The 19,954-nt window shown below is 34.0% G+C and overlaps 6 protein-coding genes across 10 annotated transcripts; 3 read left to right on the top strand and 3 right to left on the bottom strand.

Annotated features, from left to right (window-relative positions):
- The first annotated feature begins 1,296 nt into the window (after positions 1 to 1,296).
- On the top strand, positions 1,297 to 3,572 carry LOC106438120 (basic leucine zipper 25). Of its 2 annotated transcripts, XM_013879188.3 has the most exons (8): positions 1,297 to 1,571; positions 1,635 to 1,748; positions 1,838 to 1,919; positions 2,360 to 2,552; positions 2,648 to 2,723; positions 2,806 to 2,931; positions 3,040 to 3,276; positions 3,370 to 3,572. In XM_013879188.3, exons 1-8 carry the CDS (start codon positions 1,353 to 1,355, stop codon positions 3,379 to 3,381), a joined length of 1,059 nt encoding a protein of 352 aa, XP_013734642.2. In that variant the 5' UTR covers positions 1,297 to 1,352; the 3' UTR covers positions 3,382 to 3,572. The 2 variants fall into 2 exon arrangements, with proteins under 2 accessions (XP_013734642.2, XP_013734641.2); XM_013879187.3 differs by having other exon boundaries at positions 1,297 to 1,748.
- A 1,203-nt stretch (positions 3,573 to 4,775) lies between these two features.
- LOC106438122 (nuclear transcription factor Y subunit B-1) lies at positions 4,776 to 6,675 on the top strand. 4 transcript variants are annotated; one of them, XM_048775744.1, is made up of 6 exons: positions 4,779 to 5,080; positions 5,569 to 5,698; positions 5,812 to 5,817; positions 5,918 to 6,037; positions 6,098 to 6,162; positions 6,481 to 6,675. In XM_048775744.1, the coding sequence occupies exons 1-4, from the start codon at positions 4,881 to 4,883 to the stop codon at positions 6,005 to 6,007; spliced, it is 426 nt and encodes a 141-aa protein (XP_048631701.1). In that variant the 5' UTR covers positions 4,779 to 4,880; the 3' UTR covers positions 6,008 to 6,037; positions 6,098 to 6,162; positions 6,481 to 6,675. The 4 variants fall into 4 exon arrangements, with proteins under 4 accessions (XP_048631704.1, XP_048631702.1, XP_048631701.1 ...); XM_048775743.1 differs by having other exon boundaries at positions 4,780 to 5,080; positions 5,918 to 5,998; XM_048775747.1 differs by lacking the exon at positions 5,812 to 5,817 and having other exon boundaries at positions 4,776 to 5,080.
- Positions 6,676 to 6,910: 235 nt separating this feature from the next.
- LOC106441879 lies at positions 6,911 to 8,876 on the top strand. The gene is made up of 6 exons (XM_048775742.1): positions 6,911 to 7,360; positions 7,469 to 7,636; positions 7,831 to 8,051; positions 8,142 to 8,301; positions 8,393 to 8,511; positions 8,644 to 8,876. Exons 1-6 carry the CDS (start codon positions 7,000 to 7,002, stop codon positions 8,776 to 8,778), a joined length of 1,164 nt encoding a protein of 387 aa, XP_048631699.1. The 5' UTR covers positions 6,911 to 6,999; the 3' UTR covers positions 8,779 to 8,876.
- Positions 8,877 to 8,987: 111 nt separating this feature from the next.
- LOC106443592 (low temperature-induced protein lt101.2) lies at positions 8,988 to 9,534 on the bottom strand. The gene is made up of 2 exons (XM_013885141.3): positions 9,356 to 9,534; positions 8,988 to 9,269 (listed from the first exon to the last, which is right to left on the bottom strand). Exons 1-2 carry the CDS (start codon positions 9,434 to 9,436, stop codon positions 9,186 to 9,188), a joined length of 165 nt encoding a protein of 54 aa, XP_013740595.1. The 5' UTR covers positions 9,437 to 9,534; the 3' UTR covers positions 8,988 to 9,185.
- A 334-nt stretch (positions 9,535 to 9,868) lies between these two features.
- Positions 9,869 to 13,625, bottom strand: LOC106438118 (calcium-dependent protein kinase 20). The gene is made up of 7 exons (XM_013879182.3): positions 11,842 to 13,625; positions 11,520 to 11,663; positions 11,284 to 11,436; positions 11,093 to 11,208; positions 10,637 to 10,804; positions 10,329 to 10,553; positions 9,869 to 10,237 (listed from the first exon to the last, which is right to left on the bottom strand). The coding sequence occupies exons 1-7, from the start codon at positions 12,653 to 12,655 to the stop codon at positions 10,157 to 10,159; spliced, it is 1,701 nt and encodes a 566-aa protein (XP_013734636.2). The 5' UTR covers positions 12,656 to 13,625; the 3' UTR covers positions 9,869 to 10,156.
- Positions 13,626 to 14,697: 1,072 nt separating this feature from the next.
- On the bottom strand, positions 14,698 to 17,855 carry LOC106443591 (probable E3 ubiquitin-protein ligase BAH1-like). The gene is made up of 7 exons (XM_013885140.3): positions 17,288 to 17,855; positions 16,911 to 17,145; positions 16,044 to 16,288; positions 15,714 to 15,965; positions 15,469 to 15,606; positions 15,312 to 15,370; positions 14,698 to 14,953 (listed from the first exon to the last, which is right to left on the bottom strand). The coding sequence occupies exons 2-7, from the start codon at positions 17,110 to 17,112 to the stop codon at positions 14,848 to 14,850; spliced, it is 1,002 nt and encodes a 333-aa protein (XP_013740594.1). The 5' UTR covers positions 17,113 to 17,145; positions 17,288 to 17,855; the 3' UTR covers positions 14,698 to 14,847.
- Positions 17,856 to 19,954: the final 2,099 nt, after the last annotated feature.

A 19,954-nucleotide genomic window follows, 5' to 3' on the forward strand; every position in this document is an offset into this window, starting at 1 on the left:
TGTGAGGTGTACCATGTTTTCCATGTGGAAGAGCACGTGCATGATCAAATAAAGGAACAGTTACTCAGCTTATTGAATATAATATTATCCTGAGAAGAAGAGAAAGACAAGAAAGTAAAAAAAATTTAAGATTTGATTTAACCGATATATAATTTTTTATAAATCCTGAGTATCTCAGGGCGGTAGAAGAATTAAGATTAATTTCTAATGGACGTACAGTCTACGAATGGACTTTGGAGTATTCAAATGCAATAGACTTTGGAGTATTCAAATGTGCCCAAACAATAGATTTATATCACTGTAGCCATACAATTAAGTGTAATTAGGCTTGGGACGGATCGGACACCCGAGCAATTTTAAGATATTCGGATCCTTATCCGGCGGATCCATAATTTTATTATCCTTATCCGGATCCGGGGTTCACGGATATCCGGGTATCGGATATCTTTCTAAAAATTATAATATCCAGCAGATATCCGGATCCGGATTTGGATCCTTAAAATATTAAAAAATAATATTAATATATACAAAATATTAACAATAATTTAAAAATAAAAAATTATATAATATTTTTTATTATTTCTATGTATAATATTACAAAATGTACATAAAATTTATATATACTATTATAAAAATGAAAAATTATTGAATAAAATTTGTTTTTATATATAGATATTACCATTTTTGAAATAATTATTAATAAAATTTACGGATCCGGATATCCGGACTAAAAAATCAAGATATCCGGATCCAGATTCAGTTTTGACGGATCTAACATTTTACTATCCGGATCCAGATTCGGTCTCTCCGGATCAATCCGGATCTCGGATAAAAGTCTCAGGCCTAAGTGTAATAGAATGCTTTTAAATCCAATTTGTTCAACAACCGAAAGCCCGCCTATTACATGGTTTAATCGACAGAATATTACCTCAGGAATTGAATATATGGATAGTATTGAAATGTGTTACAAAAAAAAAAAAAAAAAAAGGATAGTATTGAAATTTCGGATATCCGAATGATTTAGTTGGATCATGGATGTTGGCTTCGGATAATATATCCACGTAAGACTTTTGACGGACAGTAACACTTCACAAGATTGCGTAGGACCCACACGCTGTCCTCTTTTAACTTTCTATAAAATAACGGCTAATAAAAAAGTGCCGCGTGTACTGGGATTAGGACATCAAGAGGAGAGACGAGGAACACACATCCTCTTTCTCTATCCATAAAGTAAATCCAATAGAAAATAGCCACGTGTAACCTTTGATTTTATAAGCACGGAGGATTCGAGAAAAAGACTGGTCAAAAAAAAATCTCCAAGATATTTTGTTAGGTGAGAGAGAGAGAGAGAGATGAAGTCTGGTTTCTCCGCCGATGATCCAACCGATTCCTTCTGGCTACCACCTCCACCGCCGTCTCCGCCTCAGTCTCCGGGAGAAGGTATGACGAGAAGCCAGTCGGAGTGGGCCTTCCAGATGCTTCTCGAAGAGATATCCTCCGTTCCCGCGGGGAGTTCCATCTCCTCATCTTCGGCGACAGACAACGCGATCGGACGGTCGTATCCTCCCCAGGTTCGATCTGAGTCGTCCGTTTCTCGAACTGAAGAAGCTTCTTCTAACGTCGTCGTGATGCAGAAGCCGAGCCGTAACGGTGCTACGTCGTCGTTTGTTGAGGAGATCGATCCTAACCACTACCAAGCGGTTCTCAAGAGCAAGCTTGAACTCGCTTGCGCTGCTGTTGCGCTTCGTGTTCGTCCTTAATCTCTCTCTTTCGTTTTTTTTTTGGTACAGAAAGAAAAGATCTGTTGATACGGTTTTGGTTGTTTGGTTTTGTGCAGGTGTCTACTGTGACGCCGGAAGGTTCGAGTGCATCGTCTGGTATTCAAAATCAGGTTTCTCCGGTTGGATCTCAAACTCAAGGTTCGTTCCCTTGTTGGCTTCCTCTGTTTATTTGATTAGGCGATAGTGACTCACTGATATAACCATTTAGTGTCCATGTTGCACTTTACTTGTAGTCTTCCGTACTGTTTTTTTTTTAACCACGCTTTTGTGGTCGGGTGGTCAATATGTTTGTTGGATCCTCGAGTTCGAATCCGCATCACACCAGATTTGCAGTGGCTGCCAGGGTTTACAGATTCTCTCTCCTAGGGAATGATTTACCATTTTTCTTTTTTCCAGTACTGTTTTTTTGTTTTTGTTTTTTTTTTCATTTTTACATCTTGTTTCATTGTGCTATGTTATATGAGTTTGTAGATTCTGCACCCCCAACACTATACTCAGTCTTCTGCTAGATCCTTGTTTTTGTTTGTATTTTTTTTTCCCTTTTACATGAAAAATGGATCCTTTTATAACTTTTATAGGTTCTGCTGTGGCACAAATGTCGCCTGCTGTTTCATCTGTGAGTGATGCTCCCTCATTTGACACACAGAGACAACGAGATATTCAGTCCAGACTAGCTGCTAGTGATTCAGATGATTCTGATGACGAAGATCCTGATGGAGAGACTGTAACAACAGTGAATGCTGATCCTACCAATGTGAAGCGTGCTAGGAGGTACATGTCTTGAATTTCATTTGCTGATATTCACAGGAGAATTTCTATCTCTTGTTTAGTGCTGTCCTGAATTCAGTTTTGCTAAATATTCACAGGATGCTTTCAAACCGAGAGTCTGCAAGGCGCTCTAGAAGAAGAAAGCAAGAGCAAATGAGTGGACTTGATTCACAGGTGTGTCCTGACATTGCAATAGTTGCTCATGCATGAAAGAAGTAAACCAAGGATTTACACAAACGTTTTACCTTTTTTATAGGTTGGCCAATTACGTGGTGAGCATGCAACTATGCTTAAGCGTCTTAGTGAGGTCACTCAGAAGTTTAGCACCGCTGTTGTCGATAACAGAATCTTAAAAGCTGATATCGAGACATTGAGAACAAAGGTACATACATTTTGCTCTTTTTATCTTCTGCAAGCCTTTCAAGTTTTATGATCCTCAGTGCTTTCTTAAGAGAGATTATTTGCTCTGATAACACTGTAACTTGTGTAGGTGAAGATGGCAGAGGACACTGTGAAAAGAGTGACAGGGATGAACCCTAGGCTTTTGGCAAAACCATACAGCATACCATTCGATAGGACACTGATGGGTACTTCACAGCCAAACTTGAATCAAACCGACATGATTCCAAATCAAATATCAGAGAACGACAGTTTTGCAAGCAACTCGGTTGTTTCTTTGGAAGCCGGTTGCAATGCTTTTGAAGCCACAAGCTGGATTTGTGATAAGGTAGTAGTAACAACTGTTTTTTTTTTTTGGTAACAGTTTACTATGTTCAAGATTGTTTGATGCTCATTGGTTTTGTAATTTGACGACTTACAGGAGGCGCCTTGAAGAAATGTGGTGGAGCCTAAAGGTGTGTACTTAAATGATCGCTGGACAATTTAATTATTGGAGACAACATCTTATGGAACAAGAAAAACTTTTTTAAGTGTATCAAATGTTGTGTAGTTTTTTTTTTTATTACTTCAGTTATGACTTTTTAGCATGACAAGCCTGATCTATGTTACTTTGTCTAGACTTTACTGCTTTCGCCATCAGACACCTTCACACCACTCTCTTGTTAGGGGGTGTGACTCAAAAGGACTTCAAACATATCTCGGTTATTCGGTCTTGGCCCATCGGTTGGACCCGACCCGGTAATCCAAAACGAGCTCTTAAGTCTGGGAATGAAGATATTACTTATGAGATAAGCTTGTGTTCTGAGGAAATGATCTTATAGTAAATGAGCAGTGGAAACACATTATGGATCAGTGAATATACGGTACAATGATCCATTCAGTGTTAGCTGTCTAGCAAGTTAAGACCAATCTCACAAAAATATGACCTTACAAATAAAATCTCCTAAAGAATAGGTTAGATTACATCTAGCTTTTGACACAGTTTAACACACTCATAACTATGATAGTATTTGACTCTTTCCATGATACATTCGTAAACAAAGTTTCCAAAAATACAAAAGATAAAATCATAGATGTTAAACTATAATATTTTTAAATGCAACAAAAGGAAACATATTATCTTGTAAAACTCAAAAGTTATATAATATTTTGAAATATAAATTTAATAAAAAAAAATCAAAAAACATAATACCATAGCATCCAAAAATATCTTATATCGATAAAATTTACTAATATAATATATAGAAGCTATTATATATATAATTTACTAAAACTATATTATTTAAACATAACAATGTATTTACTTATAAAATTTCAAAAAATACTAAAATAATAGATGTTAAATTATATTTTTTTTAAACATAAAAGTATAAATTATCCTAAACATATATCATTTCTATAGAATAACTAAATAAAATTTTAAAATATATTGTGTGCAAACTATAGAAATTAAGGAGATTCTCTATTTGGTTATTTCAAATTATAAATTTAATGTAACGAATTCGAAAAATAATAACAATTAATAAAAATGTAAAATGTACAAAATAAATTAATGTATACTAATAGTTTCAAATAATAAATATAATCAATAAATTATAGAGTTACATAATGTATAATACTAAAATGTAAATTATATATTTAAAATGTTTATGATAATGTTAAAGTTAAACATTTATTAAATGGAAAAAAAAAAGATCAAACTCTAGTGCTATATTAAAAAAGAATCCCACGTGATGGAAATAGTCCCTTGTTATTAACAGCTTAATAATCCTGCTGTTTGTTGGCATAAACTAAACTCAAGTGAATGTCTTGAATTAATATTAACAGTTTACGTCATTCAATCATGTAAACAACATTGTCTTAACAGCATCCGCCCAAATCTCTAGCGACTTCTCTAAAGCTCTAACAAACTATTTCCCAATATCAAAGTAAATGGCGAATACGGCTACGAGCCCCGGCGGAGATGGCGGAGAAAGCGGCGGTTCGGTTAGGGAGCAGGACAGATACCTACCAATAGCGAATATAAGCAGGATCATGAAGAAGGCGTTGCCTCCCAACGGAAAGATTGGGAAAGATGCTAAAGACACTGTCCAAGAATGCGTCTCTGAGTTCATCAGCTTCATCACCAGCGAGTATGTTTTCTTTTTGCTGCTTCTCTTTAGTTTTTTTTTTTCATTTCTTTTGGAATTTAGATTCTGATTTTAGCTTAGAAAGTCTTTAACTTTATATCTGAATTTCGAATTTATTCTTGCTTTCAACCATCTTAGGCACATGTGGAAGTAGTAGCGCTTCTTGATCTTGTTCCAAGATGAATCTGTTTTTTTTTGTGTGGTTTCTCCTTTTTTGTTCTTTTAAGACATAAACTATGGTTTCGATCAGGACATGAGAATATGAGATACACATCATTCAACTATGACTATCATGTATTCGTTCTAGTTCTAGATAAGCTTTGGTCTGTAGCTGCTTTCTACCATCAGAAGTTTTAAGCTTCAAAAACTCCGCTTCAGACTCTTTTGCTTGTTTTAATATTGATTTAATTGGACTGTAATGAGAAATTGATTGTTGTCTGTTTTTTTTTAATCTCAAATGGTGGCTTTGAATTTTTTTTCTGCTTAATCAGGGCAAGTGATAAGTGCCAGAAAGAGAAAAGGAAAACTGTGAATGGTGAGGATTTGTTGTGGGCAATGTCAACATTAGGATTTGAGGATTACTTGGAACCCTTAAAGGTATACCTTGCGAGGTACAGAGAGGTAAGTTACATTTCACTTCTGCTTTTAAGCTCTTGCTACGTGAGACTGATTCTCCCTCATTTCATTTACCTGTGTATGTATGTATGGTTGCTGAAACAATCCTGATGTTGCAGTTGGAGGTAATAAAATCCCATACGCCATCATTTCCACATTTTTATTTTACCCCTCCGAGAGTTTCTATGTAAGAAATTGCTCATTGGTGGCTTACATTTATGACAGGGGGATAATAAGGGCTCAGGAAAGAGCGGGGATAGTAACAACAGAGATGCAGCTGGGGGTGTTTCTGGTGAAGAGTTGCCGGTAGTATAGAGTCCAATGCTACAAGCCTACAACCTTTCTGTATGTTTCTTAATTTGTATTAGTGTTATTAGCACTTACTTGTTCATCTTGATTACACAGAGCTGGTGAGGCTAGAAGTTGCAAGTGAGCTCTTTAGAGATAAAGAACAACTCCAACATGATCAAGTAATTCCTCTGTCTATCACACCCGGCTTGTGTATACCAAATGAAGATAATAGTAATCTGTATGCATATAGGTTCTATATCCAACCGCTTTAGAATAAAACACTATAAACTTACATTTGTATAACCATAAGTCTTAAAGTAACTTTAGACTAACTTACCAAGGTAAAATCTGCTGATCATGTTGATTTTTGATTGTTATTATTGTTTTATAAAGTATAGTTGTAGCTGGAATCTTATCCCACAATGCCTCAGCTTAATCTTGTCACCTCTCCTTTAGAACAGTTTTGTCTAACGTGTAGTTCTCTAAAATGTTTGCAGGGGATATTAGAGACCAGTGTGTTGTCTTTAGATTTGAGCTGGTCGACTACTTCTATTTAGAGATTCTATTTCGCGTTTATTGTCAGTTTCGGTTATGTGATCATTTGAGAACTTTGGTTATCTGTTTCCGGTTTAGTTGGTTGTAGTTGAAGATATGAGAAGTATTTGAAAGAAGAAAAAGTTTCTCCACTATCATCTATCATCTCTTAACTTCGTTTTATGGATTTCAAAAACTGAATGGTAACGCCGTAACGTACAAGATCTCATGACCGACTGTTACAACTATTATGTTTTTTTTTCTTTCGTCTTTGTAACCAGTGTTATGGAAATTTATTACTATCCATATATACACCTTTCATTATCAAACTATGGACTAGAAACAATTTAACTGGATCTACATCGTAATATAGACTATTCACCAACCAAAGTTAACAAATGTTTCTTAGTAAAAAAGTCGGTCTACATAAAGAATAACATTTAAGGCAGTTGATTTGAAAAAGTTTCTGGAGAGTAAATGGAATGCTTAAATCACGCAAAAACAATTTTCAAATTTGTCGCTCCTTTAAATTATCTCCCATGGTAAGGCCTCTTTGTTACTTTTTATCGGTTTCCAATTTCTGTTCTTCAAAAAATCAAGAATCTCAAAAGCACAATATGGATTCTCAAGAAGCAGGTTCATCATTGACTACTACACTCATTTGTTTATCTCCTATCGAAAATCGCTTTTTTCATAAGTTGATCATGTTTTTGAAACATTCTCTCTCACTTGCATTAGCAGCAAGAGAAAAGGTTGATTTCTCGCAGCTAGTAAGAGATAAAGAGAGTGAATGGAATCATCGGAGAAGCTTGGCATGGGACTCAGCCTTCTTCACTACCCCTGGTTTCTTCTCAATCTCCTTAATGACTAATTGTGAAATTCAAGAACCTCAAGAAACACAATAGTTTATACGATGCCAACGATTTTTGCAACTTTTTTGTTTTGTTGTAGGAGTATTGGATCATGAAGAGTTGTTTGGGAGCTTAAAACTTGGTGAGAATGAGATTGACGTAAATCAGAAGAAGGACTCCATCAAGAAGACACTTCTTCCATGTGTTTCTTCTGACATCGCTACTCGTCCAAGTTTTGCATGGGACAATGCGTTTTTAACCGAGCCAGGTCTCACATTTTCAAAACGTTACTCAACTCTTTTTGTAAACGTTCATCACTTTTTTTTTTTTGAAAAATAATTAGTACGTTTTGCTATTGGATCATCAAATACTATATAAATTTATTAGCAAAACCAATCAGACCAAGTGTATTTAGCATATTTTTATATATTGAAAAACTGACATTGGCTAATATTTGATAAGGTGTTCTTGATGCGGAGGAATTGTCGCTAGTGAACAATGGTTTCACAAGTAACACACAGCCTCGTAACTCTGCTGATTCCATGACTACAACAACTGAAGGAAGCAGATTATCTGTGTCGAGCATTGAGCTTGATCTGTTTAACGACCTGAGAGCCTCTTTAAGTAATATGAAGGAGACGAGAGCTCAAGAGATCCAACGCAAGTTACCAGATGGTAACAAGGTAAAAAGGAACAAACGCTAATACACCTTTTTTTCCCTTCTTCTCAGTGTGCTTTCATCTGAATTTAACATGTATGTTCTGTTTGTCAAGAGAGCTAAGTGGTACAAACTGAAAAGTCAACGTTTGAGTCTCATTCCTCAACCAAAAGCGTATACTCCTTCTTCTTCATCGTCATTGTCATCTTCAGTCTCCAAATCTTTGACTCCTCGTCAAGCTAAACCTGAGAAGAAAGTTGTTGCAAGTGAACTCGGTGAGAACATGATTCATTTTCCCTTTGTTCTTTTCAAGAGGAGAAAGATCAATGTTCTTAAAACTTAACATCTTCTTCTTTGTGTGTGAAGGGCATAAGGGATCAAAATCTATCACACGATCATCTTATTCTGGATATAAAGGGAAGGATTTGGCATCATCATCCTCTGGTCTGAGGTTACCCTTGCCAAAGATGGGTTTCTTCGACTCGGTATGCTTCCAAAGAAAGCATAACTTAGCAGCAGCTATGTATAACTTAGCAGCAGCTATGTATAACTTAGCAGCAGCTATGTATATCTTGTGCTTATAAAGAAAAGCTATACATAACTTTTGTTTACAACAGGAGAACGAGGGAGATAAAGAAAACAAAGAACCAAATGCTTCTGCAAACACAAGAAGAAGACACAAGTCGAAACTCGGAACGCTTTCTCCAAAAGAAACCCCTAACGTTTTGGGCCAACACAAGACTCGAAAGTGAAACGGGCAATAGCGACTATACTTTGGTCTTGTGTGCGTTGCAAGGAACCGTTCATTCGTCTGTCATATTGACTACTGAATCAATGTTTCTTGTTGGATAAGTCAGCTGCTGCTTTTTTTTTATATATATGAAAAGGAAGATTTCATCATCAACAAAACACTGCGATAGTTTTAAGTCGTTGATGAATGGATCTTATTTTATTTTATGATATTTTCTCAATGTTGTATTACATTGGGCATTGATAGGCATGAGGAAACCTATCAAAATTAATCAAAAAACAAAAGAGAAAGCAAAAAAGAATAGTATTTTATGATTTAGCGAGAAGACTTTTTATTACAAGAGAGTTGAGAAAGAACAGCGGCTTTAACTCAGATGAAAACTTTACAAGAAAATAATTAATTTGATGATCATCCCACAAGAACGTAGATAGCATAGATGATCCCAGGGATGTAACCCAACAAAGTCAACAACAAACATATCCAAAACTCTACCTGCATTCATGAGATCATTTAACAATTAAATTACGAGACAAGAAAGTAAGTAATTAAACTAGTGATGTATTTAGATTAGTGCTTACCCCACAACCATATCGGAGGAAAACGCCGACTGGAGGCAGAAGAATCGCCAGAATCACTTCCAGGAAAGTCTCTGAACCCATTTTGTTTTGGACTATTGAAGAAGAGGAAGAGAAGAGTTGATTAGGGAAGAAGTGAAAGTGGTGAGTGGGTTATGAAGAAAAACTATAGCTGGGTATATGACACCTGTAGTTCTTGCAGTGTATCACGTACCACGTGTGAATGTTTTAGAGATGCACTCATTAACAATGTGGCCTATATATGTGTTGCGATTTTTTCCAAGTAGAAAGATAGAATATGTCAAATATCTGTTTACTTCATAACTGTTTTTACTACTTCGAAGGGATCTTCTTAAAGAATATTATTATATTCAGTGTCAGAAACAAGAGGAGATATTGATGAATTGATGTTTTTGATAAGTACAGCTGGATGGTATTTTGCTAATGCTTACATCGACTCTGTTAGTTATTATCCATTTCAATTTGTAAAATAAGTTTTGATAAATTAGAAAACAATTTGGAAACCTATACTTATGTATATTATTACCTCGTAGTATCAATCTACACTTTATTTGCGTCAGACAAAAGCATGCAACAACAACAAAAATCTACAACATATGTACAGTAATTTCATAGTAGCAGACTGAACATTTTACATGCAAGATTCTATAGAGTAGTTTTACTTTGACCTACTAAGAATATAACACAGAAAATGAATATGAAACCTCTATGATCAGGCATAATTATCAAATGTACATAATTTAATTAGAAAATGGTGGAAATTGAGGTGCTTGTTTTTTTTCTTCAACTCACCCTTAAACCCATTTTGCCAAATCCAGTGTCTTGCATCATCTCCACGAACTCACTGTAATCTATTCTTCCATCCTGACAAAAAAAACACTCACACACATGGAATCATTTAAGCAACAATGGTGCTTTTAAGTAATTACTGAATGCAAGAGCAACTTTTATTTACATTGTCCTTGTCAACTTCGCTTATAATGTCGTCTAGATGAACATCCGCTAAGCCAAATTGCTTGCAACCTTGCTGGAGCTCTTCTCGGGTTATATAACCACTTCCATCTTTATCAAAATAAGAGAACGCTGTGAACAAATGGTCTTCTTTCTGTATTTTGTTTAAATGCACCATCGCTGCTATAAACTCTCCATAGTCTATAGTCCCACTGTTATCTATATCCGCCTGAAAATGTGCCCTCCATGTTATTTTATAGGTTTTGTATATCATATCATATAGTAAAAGGCAAGAAGAGAATTGGGACGTACTGCTTGCATTAATCCTAATATTTCTGAATCTTTAAGGTTAGCACCAACTCTGTCCAAGCCCTTCTTGAGTTCTTCGAGAGTGATGTGTCCACTGTTGTCTGTATCTATCATCTTGAACATTTCCTTCAACCCTGCTATCTCTTCCTCTGACAAGCTTTCTGCTATCACCTGAATAAATGCATGTCGTGACAAGATAAAATGGTGAGTGATATAAGTGAAATCAGAGCCGGTTCCTGGCAAAGCTATATGCGACATTAGCTTTGGACCCTCAAAAAATCTTAAGAAATAATATATATAGACATAAATTCTCAATTTATTTTAAACTTTTTTCGATTAAAGTTCTTATTAAATTTTCTTTGGTCCCCAAAAACTGATGTAAATTTATATGTTGTTCTTTATAGGGAGAGATTTTATGTGAGTTTACTAATGCTTAGTACTTTTGTAATAATTGTTTACCTTGATAGCAATTTTCTTAAGCTTGTTCATTGCAGAAAACTGTTTCAAACGACTGAGAACAGCAGAATCAAGAGGTTTATCAAGAGCAACACCGTCCACTCTAGCCCAAGGATGACCTGCAACACAATAAATATTACAATATATGTAAGTAGTTCTGTGCTAACACTTTCTGATTCAAAAAGAACACTAACAGAGAACTTCATGAGCTGTCATTCGCTTCTTAGGGTCTCTGATCAGCATCCGACGAACCAAATCTTTTGCGCTTTCTGATACACTGGGCCATGGTTCTGATACAAAGTCAAGGTCACCTTTTAAAACCTGCTCAAATATGCCTTGCTCCGTTTCTGGAATAACATAACAATCGATCAGTCACTCTCTATAGTACCATTGAACATTCCTTTAAGCATGAACCAAACAGTTCTATTACCATCCCAAAACGGAGGGACACCACTTAGTAAGATGTATATAATAACTCCAGCACTCCAAACATCACATTCATGACTATAATGTTTCTTTAAAACTTCTGGAGCCACATAGTAAGGGCTCCCAACTACATCACTGAATGTTTCTCCTGTTATGGGAAGAAAACCAGAACATGAAGTTAAATGTAGAATCCAAACATATCAATTACAAGTGATTTAAAACAACAACATTAATTAGGCCATCCACACCAAGTTCTTAAAAAGACTTCTATTAAAATATTATTACTTAGAGACTAGTTGAGATATCCTCAATGTGAATGCCCTTACCTGGTTTGAAGAAGACAGAGAGACCAAAGTCTATAGTCTTGAGCGCAGCTTCTTCATCTCCACTAACAAACAAGAAGTTCTCAGGCTTAAGATCACGATGCATCACACCAAGAGAATGACAAGCTTCAATAACACCAACGATGGTTCTTGCAAGCTCAGCAGCTTTTCTCTCGGTGTAATGACCTCTCTGTATGATCCTATCGAACAGCTCTCCACCTGCACAAATCTCCATCACGACATGAACACCTACAGCGTCTTCATACGCACCAACGATCTGAATCACGTTGGGATGTCCAGACAAATGATGCATGATCTGAATCTCTCTTCTCACATCTTCTATGTCCTCAGGGGTCGTGAGTTTCCTCTTGGCGATGGTTTTGCAAGCGAGTTCTTTGTTTGTCTTCTTATCCACGCAAAGAAACGTCGTCCCGAATTGTCCTTGACCTAACTTCCTCCCCACGCTATAGATCTCCTTGAGATTTTCAGTTTTTCTCCCGAGTACGGAGTCTATTTGTAGACCCGCGCTCGCCATTCGTTTCATGTGTGCCTCTTTCTTAGGCTTTGGATTCTCATCGTTGTTGTCACATTTTGGTGCTTCTTCGTTGGCCATTTTCACCGGAGGAGGTGGTGTGCTTGGAGTTGGATCCACGGCGGAGGGAGCGTTGTCACCGCCATGAACGCTCTTCTTCTTGCTGCTGTCGTCCTTGTTGCTCTCGAGGCTCTCGTCTGGTTTCTGATTACGCCAAACAGCGGCACTAACGGATTGAAGGAACCCATTAGGGTTCAGTTTCGGACCCGTGCATGTGTTTCCCATTGAAACCCTAGTTTTGCTATTCCTTCGGTTTGTTTCTATATCTCTCTCTTACCTTCTCGCGATCACCGTTTCTCTCCGACACAAACCACTCATCAACGCATCCATCGAGTTCTTGATGTGTCTTAAAATAGACACAGGGCAAATAAAGGAAACGTGAGATGAACACAACCTACCAATATGGGAACAGAGTTGATATTCTCGCTTATGCATGCAGTTTCTCCTTCTATACGCCGGAAGCTGTATTCTTGATGATAAATTTTGTGGAATTTCTTGAATTTGGTGGAATGGTTTTGCTTCCGAGAAAATCTCATGACCTGATGCTGATCAAAGGAGGAGGGGAAGAGGAAATGGGAGAATAAGGAAGATGAATAATTAGTGGTCATAATTTCCACACAAAAAAAACAATTAGTGGTCGTAGCATGGCCGTCTATTATAAACAACTTTTGGAGACTTGTATTTTGTTTCCTTATTGAAAAAAAATGAAATGAATTGGTTTTGTCTATGTTTCATTCTTACTTTTGTGTTTTTCTGCACCATGTGCAATAATAAAAATCTTAAATTTTAAGTTTATTTTAAAATTGTATTTACTAATAGATATGTATATATTTAAAATTATAGTCTTGGATAGATTTTTATCTATTTATTTTAGTTAAAATATATTAATTAAACTTTTATAAAATAATAATTTTATACAAAATTATGTATATTTGATAGAAAAACCAACTTGTAAGTAGTATAAATTAATGTCTATAAATATTCAAAATTTATGCTAATGATGTAAATTCTCAGAATCAACTTGTAAGTAGCATAAATTAATGTTTATAAATATTCTCACAATTTTACACTTTAAAATAATTTTATCAAAAATTTACTATTACTTTTGTAGATAAATAATAATCATCTATATTAAATCAACTTGTATAAAAATTTGATAGAAAATTGTATAATTATCAACAAGTAAAAGTAAATAGTATTTCTAAAATTTATAGATATCAAAAGGAAACTAATGTATTAGGATAAAAAAAATTATGGGATTACATATTTTTCAAAATTGCATAAAATTTTGAAGAACTTTTTTAGTAATAAAAATTGTACGATTATAAGAAATAGAATTTTTTTAAAATATTGAAATGTTGTTATATTTTATCTTTTTATTATTTATTTTATATTTAAAAATATTTACTTTGATGATGATATATGAATTATTACTATATTCTAAAAATATAAATCAAAAGTAAATGTGATTGTCCAAATCACAATTAGCCATAAGCCATATCATAATTATTGGTGTGTCATGTCATGTTTTTTAGTGAAAGTAATTGTACAGATAACACATAAGTAAAAAAAACAAATCATTTTTTTTAATAATGTCTAGGGGATTTTGCTCATTACATAAATACGGACAAGTATATATAGTCTTATGTTGCATATCATGTATTTGTAAGTTTTTGTCTCTTAGATGGTATGGAGCTTAAAAGAGATTATAGAATTGGCCTCTAAAAAAAAAAAAGAGATTATAGAATTGGCAACAAAATGAAAAGACGAGGATAGATGATGATCAACTCGGAGTTAAGCTAAATTGGTCATACAACCGAATGAATACACATGACTGAGAAGGGCCCACTGCAATCGAGTAGAAGTCTCAGACTTAACAAAATGAGAACAAAAAAGCAATAGACAAATTACGCGTAACGGAAAAACGATTAAAAATAAAATTAGGACGTGCGACTGTGTGAATAGTCACATTATGGATTTATGTTTATTTAAGTTTCTGGTTAAATAACAACTAGTTATGGTTAGGTTTAAATAACTTAGCACCCCTACTATTTTGATCTTCATCTGTTCTTTTTGTTTTTTTAGACGCGCTCATCTATTCATTATTTCATTTTCATCAAACATCTCTCATATATAGTCGAAGCAAACAAATGTTTTCATACAATATGTCTTAAAATACATCAGTTAATGTAATTTTTTATTTTAAAACCACGTATTGTTTGGTAGGCTATAGTAATAAATTATCATAACGTATCCAGAACATAAAAAATTCTAACACAACTTGATTTATGTCTTATCAAAGAAAAAAAATCCTAATTAGTGCTGTTTTATTTATAATGAACGGGAATGGCAGAATTTTTTTTTTCTCCTCACTTTTGTTTAATTTAAATAAGTTTTTATGATTGAAGAAGTAATGACTAGTAACCGATCATATGAATCGTCTGTTCGTTCCAAAACATTTTAGACTGCTTCACCATCTCAGACCGTTCCCCCATTGCCCTCTCCTTCCAATACTCTTTGCATCTGCAAAAATATTATGAACACAAATCATATTTACTGAGCTTTTATATAGAATTCTTCATATATTGACGTCCATGGATAGAAAATGTGAGTGCCTATAGTATAGCAACTTTGAATAATCTATACCACCTCAAGAAAGAAAAAAACAGAAATAATTTTGAATAACTCATTTATGATGAATTCAAACTTTTAGCTTTACAAATTTGAAGTACAAAGAATTCGTTTAAAACTTCATCTTCCAGTAACTATATAAGCAAATGAAAGCATTATTCTCTAGTAGATATATAAAATAATCAAAAGTTCAAAATTTAACTGACACATATACTGGTTTGGTGACATCTAAATTAGAGATTTGTCTCACCGTATCTTTAACAGTAGGTGGAGCTCGATCATGTGAACTGCTTCCGCATAAACTCCAACCTGCATAACACATGTAACAATCAACACCTCAGTATAGATAATGGAAACAAAACTTGAGAGAAAAAAAAATATTTAGTGTTGCAAGAATCTAAACAGACCTCTCTACATATGGGACATTTGGAACATTGTGGTGCTGCTTTAACGCCTTGGAAAATCATTACAGAAGCAGCCGAGCATGCACACGCTTTACAAAATATGTGACCACATTTTAAGGCGTAGGGATTGAATACCGTTTCCTGCCAAAAAATCAACAAAAAAAAACTATTAATCTTCACCTCCATGTGAGAAAATGATTTAAACATGTAAAATACATTTGTCTATGTCTTTTTTTTTCATTTTGTACCAGGCAGATTGCGCAAGTTAGATCAAACTCGAGCTCTGTTGTGTTAGGCAGCATGAGCTTCATCATTGGTTGATCTTCGTTGAGATTTTCACATGAGACTCGGCCAAAAGAGTTCTTAAAGTTTCCAACTTTGTCCAGCCCAGAGTTAAGATAAAAGGCTCCAAGTTCTATGAGCCAAGGTGAGTGCAAGAGCTCTATACGCTCTGCTCGCATTTTCAACTTGAAGTTCTTACCATTGTCTGAGCCATGCACCTGAAAACATTTAAACCAGTTTAACAATCCTGCGTGTTTATTTCGAATACATTTTTCATTCTTTGCAATAAGCCTAACCTTGTCATATTTCTTTAGGATTTTACGGATGGCAATGGCGTTCATTGTTATGTATTGGATCAAGATTTGGCCCTCTTCGACTAAAGCTTGTTTTTCGTCCGCGAAGCATCTGCGTAGACGCATCATGTATCTTTGCATCCCAGTGGCTACATGAATATGGAGAAGATGCCTAACTCTTGACTTAAAGAATCCTGCTATGTCAGAAACTTCCTTCATCAGCTCCGCAAAGAACATCTCATCACACCCTACATTGTAACATATCACCTTTCACATCAACTACCTAATCTTGAATAAAGAAAAAAAAAACACTCGACGCGTAAACAATATGAAATACTTTCATAAAAGCACACATTTTGATTACCCATAACTAATACGTCTTTTTGAGCGTGGAACTGCTTAACTGAAGTAAGCAATGTTCTAAAAATCTGTGTATGTGTCACCTAGATGAACGCTTAGGGCCTAAATTCCTGGGTAGACGCTAATCTTATATAAATCGCCTAATTACCACCTAACAGCTTTTAAACATTGGAAGAAATATAAAACATGCCACTATAAAATTGGAATAGTCCATGGGGTGGTCAACTGTACTCTATGATACCATTTTAGTTGACATGGCATCTCAACTCAATTAAACCAATTGCAGTAACTTGATTGAGCATATTATTTTCGTGACTTTTTTGGAGTATATTATTTTCATACTTTGCTAGACCTATCTGCTCTTGTAAATGATCAAAAGGAGTAGAGCCATATATAGGCTTGAGCACTGTAGATCGTTCCCCCCCATTATCTATGGATTCGACTATTGCTCTAAAATTGCAAAGGTAAAAGGGTGAAGAAGAGAGGGAACAAGAGAGAAGGTATACATACAAGGGCAAGACTGGCATTGACATGAATCAGACAAAGTAGCTGATGAGTTGATGTGTTCACCATCAGATCTTGTGGTGTTACATGTTGTCTTGCATTTCTTTAACACTTTCTTGAGTTTCTTATATTCAACATGACGACATTTTTCTAGGAACCACTCCTCTTCTCCACGTAGATATTCCGTAAACGTCTCTCCAAACTTCATCTTCTCATATAGTACACCAATCTCAATCTCAGGCTGCAAGATTTTTATATGTATGCCAGTATATATGGGATACTTTCCAATCGATCAAAGATGATTGATTTTTCTAAAAACGAATTTACAATTGCTTAAATAGAGAAAATATCGCCAAGAAAAAGGAGATTAGCCAATTAATTACCTATTGAAAGTAGGAGATCTGGAAGGATCAAGATGATAGCTGGCTGATGAAGACAAAATCTCTTCCCTTTGAAGTCACTTTGAAATTTATTGTGTATTGGGCTTTCCTAATTTTAGGGTTTTGTTTCACTTTTTAATGGTATTTTTAGGGTTTTTGTTATACAAACAAATCTAAGCAAAGTTGCTTTGTGTACCTCCTCAATAGCTTCGTTTCAAACGGCATGCCACTTACGTGTTAGAGAGAGCCAAGAAAGCGCGTCCCCATGAATGCTCCAACGAATTGCATATTTAATTACTATCCAGTCTATTAATGTTCTTGGTGCTAGCGTTAAAATCGAGTAAAACAAGTACTCTCTCTGTATTTGAATTAATGATTCGAAACAGGGACGAGCTTCGGATACATTAGGATTTGGTTCGGATTTATTCAAATTTTGGATTAAATATTTTAGCTCTATTCGGATACTTATAAATTTCGATTCGGGTTCTGTTCAGATCTTTATGAGTTTGGTTTAGATTTGGATAACCCGTTTGCATTATTAAAAAAAAAATCATTATATACATTCTAACTTCTAAGAGCATTGGCCTGCAAACTGTTTGGCTAAGGCATCTTTATGTAATTTGTACATTTCCTGGGTTCAGGCCTAGCTTTCCCTTTTAATGAAATACTAGATACCGACCCGCGCTATGCGCGGATATTATTTAATCAAAATTGATATTATATATATTTTTGGTATATAATATATGTATATAATATTTATATGTTTGTCATTAATTTATAATGTATGACTGCTGACTACATGAAGTATTGGCCATCACATGGCTAACTATGCAAACTAAACAATTGTATACTTAGCTATACGAAATATATATTATGCATGACAACATCCTTCAACTTTATGTTGTTATGTAGTTAACATCACGAATTTAATTTTATATCCAAAAAATAATGTGTATGTGAGAGACCAATTAAATCTCTCGTTATATCAATTAAAATGTGACGTACCTGACGGTAATTTACCTAAATTAGATTTTGACCCGTGCTTTAAAGCGTCAAAATATTTTTAACAAAATCTAATTTACAAAATCAATATGTTTTATAAATTTTGATAAGTAATGTTTTAACATTTTTATTTTAGTGTATTTGAAAACAATATAATTATATTATTTTTATTTATGTTAAATATAAAAGTTATATAAGATATTATTTAATTAATTTTGTTTTTTTATTCTTTTAAACAATCTCTAACATCCACATTAATTTTTGGATAAAATAAAATTAAACTCGTGAGGTTAACTACATAACATCGTAAAGTTGAGGAATGTTGTCATGCATAACATATATTTCGTGTGGTTAGGTATACATTAATTTAGTTTGTATGGTTAGCCATGTGGTGACAAATATTTCATGTAACTAGCAATCATTTTTCCTTTTATATTATATGTTGTAATATGTGTTGTATATGGTATTAGTTTATAATGTATATGATTCATATTATACATTGTAATACGCGTTGTATATAGTGTTAGTGCACAAAATATAATATTTAATAGATTAGATAATAATGTTGAATATAATTGATATATTATTTCGCTTAAATTTAAAATTTAGATTTTGTATTAAATTTTAATGTATTATATATAAACAAACTGAATTAAGTTGTTAGCGGTTATTTTATTTGCAAGACTATTTAGTTTAGATTTGATCAAAACTATTTTTAATATAGTTAGAATCTTATTTTTAAGATAACAATTGTATGTACAAAATTATTAGAAATGAATATTATTTAATATACAAAATACATCTAACCTATTAATATATATTAATGAATATTATATAGTATACATGTATGAATGGCATGTTGTGCTATGATAAACGAAAAACAATATTGTGTTCATAGTGACACGTTCTTATAAGTGCATCATAAAAGAAATTCATTTCACCTTTGTGTTCATGTTGACATAACTATAGTATAATATTTGTTAGAATGTTAACGTTGATGAAAGATGGACAAAAATATAAAATAATCAGATTTTGTAGTTTATGAACTGAAGAGAAGCAAAGACGTCTATATTACCATGAAGTCCAGTAAGAGTTTTTGAATGAAACTGAAGAGAAGCAAAGGTGAGTGCGTTTGGGATCGTATATAATATAGTAGATAACCTTCGGTTTAATTATAGTTTAATTTCTGATTGAGAGATCGGTAGGTTTAATAGAGGATGTTGGTTTAATTTAAGTTGTCCGGTTGTATTTACTTTGTTACGTCTGGAAATATATAATCTATCAATTGAAAGGGTCCATCATAGTGACAAAATTGAAATAGTCCAAATTTAAATGACAACTTTTTAAGTAGATAAAATTTAGGACCCTAAATTAATAGATTAGATACGGTAGTTCAAAAGAAAAAAAAAACCCTTCTAAGAATAGATTTTTTTTTTAAACTCATTTGACTTATTGATTTCTTTTTTCTTTTAAACCATATCTGGTGACTAGTACCACCTTAGAATTCTCAAAGCAAAAGTAAATGTTGTCAAATATTCAATTTTGTCGCACTAAAACTTAGACGATGTTTTTTTATAAAAAATATTTCTTAGACGAAGTCCAAAAATGCTCTTTAACTGTGAAAGTCCCACGTACTGCGATATTAGATATAATTAAAAGATAATTTAA

The sequence above is a fragment of the Brassica napus genome, chromosome A3, assembly GCF_020379485.1.
Source record: "Brassica napus cultivar Da-Ae chromosome A3, Da-Ae, whole genome shotgun sequence".
In the NCBI taxonomy this organism is placed as follows: Eukaryota; Viridiplantae; Streptophyta; class Magnoliopsida; order Brassicales; family Brassicaceae; genus Brassica; species Brassica napus.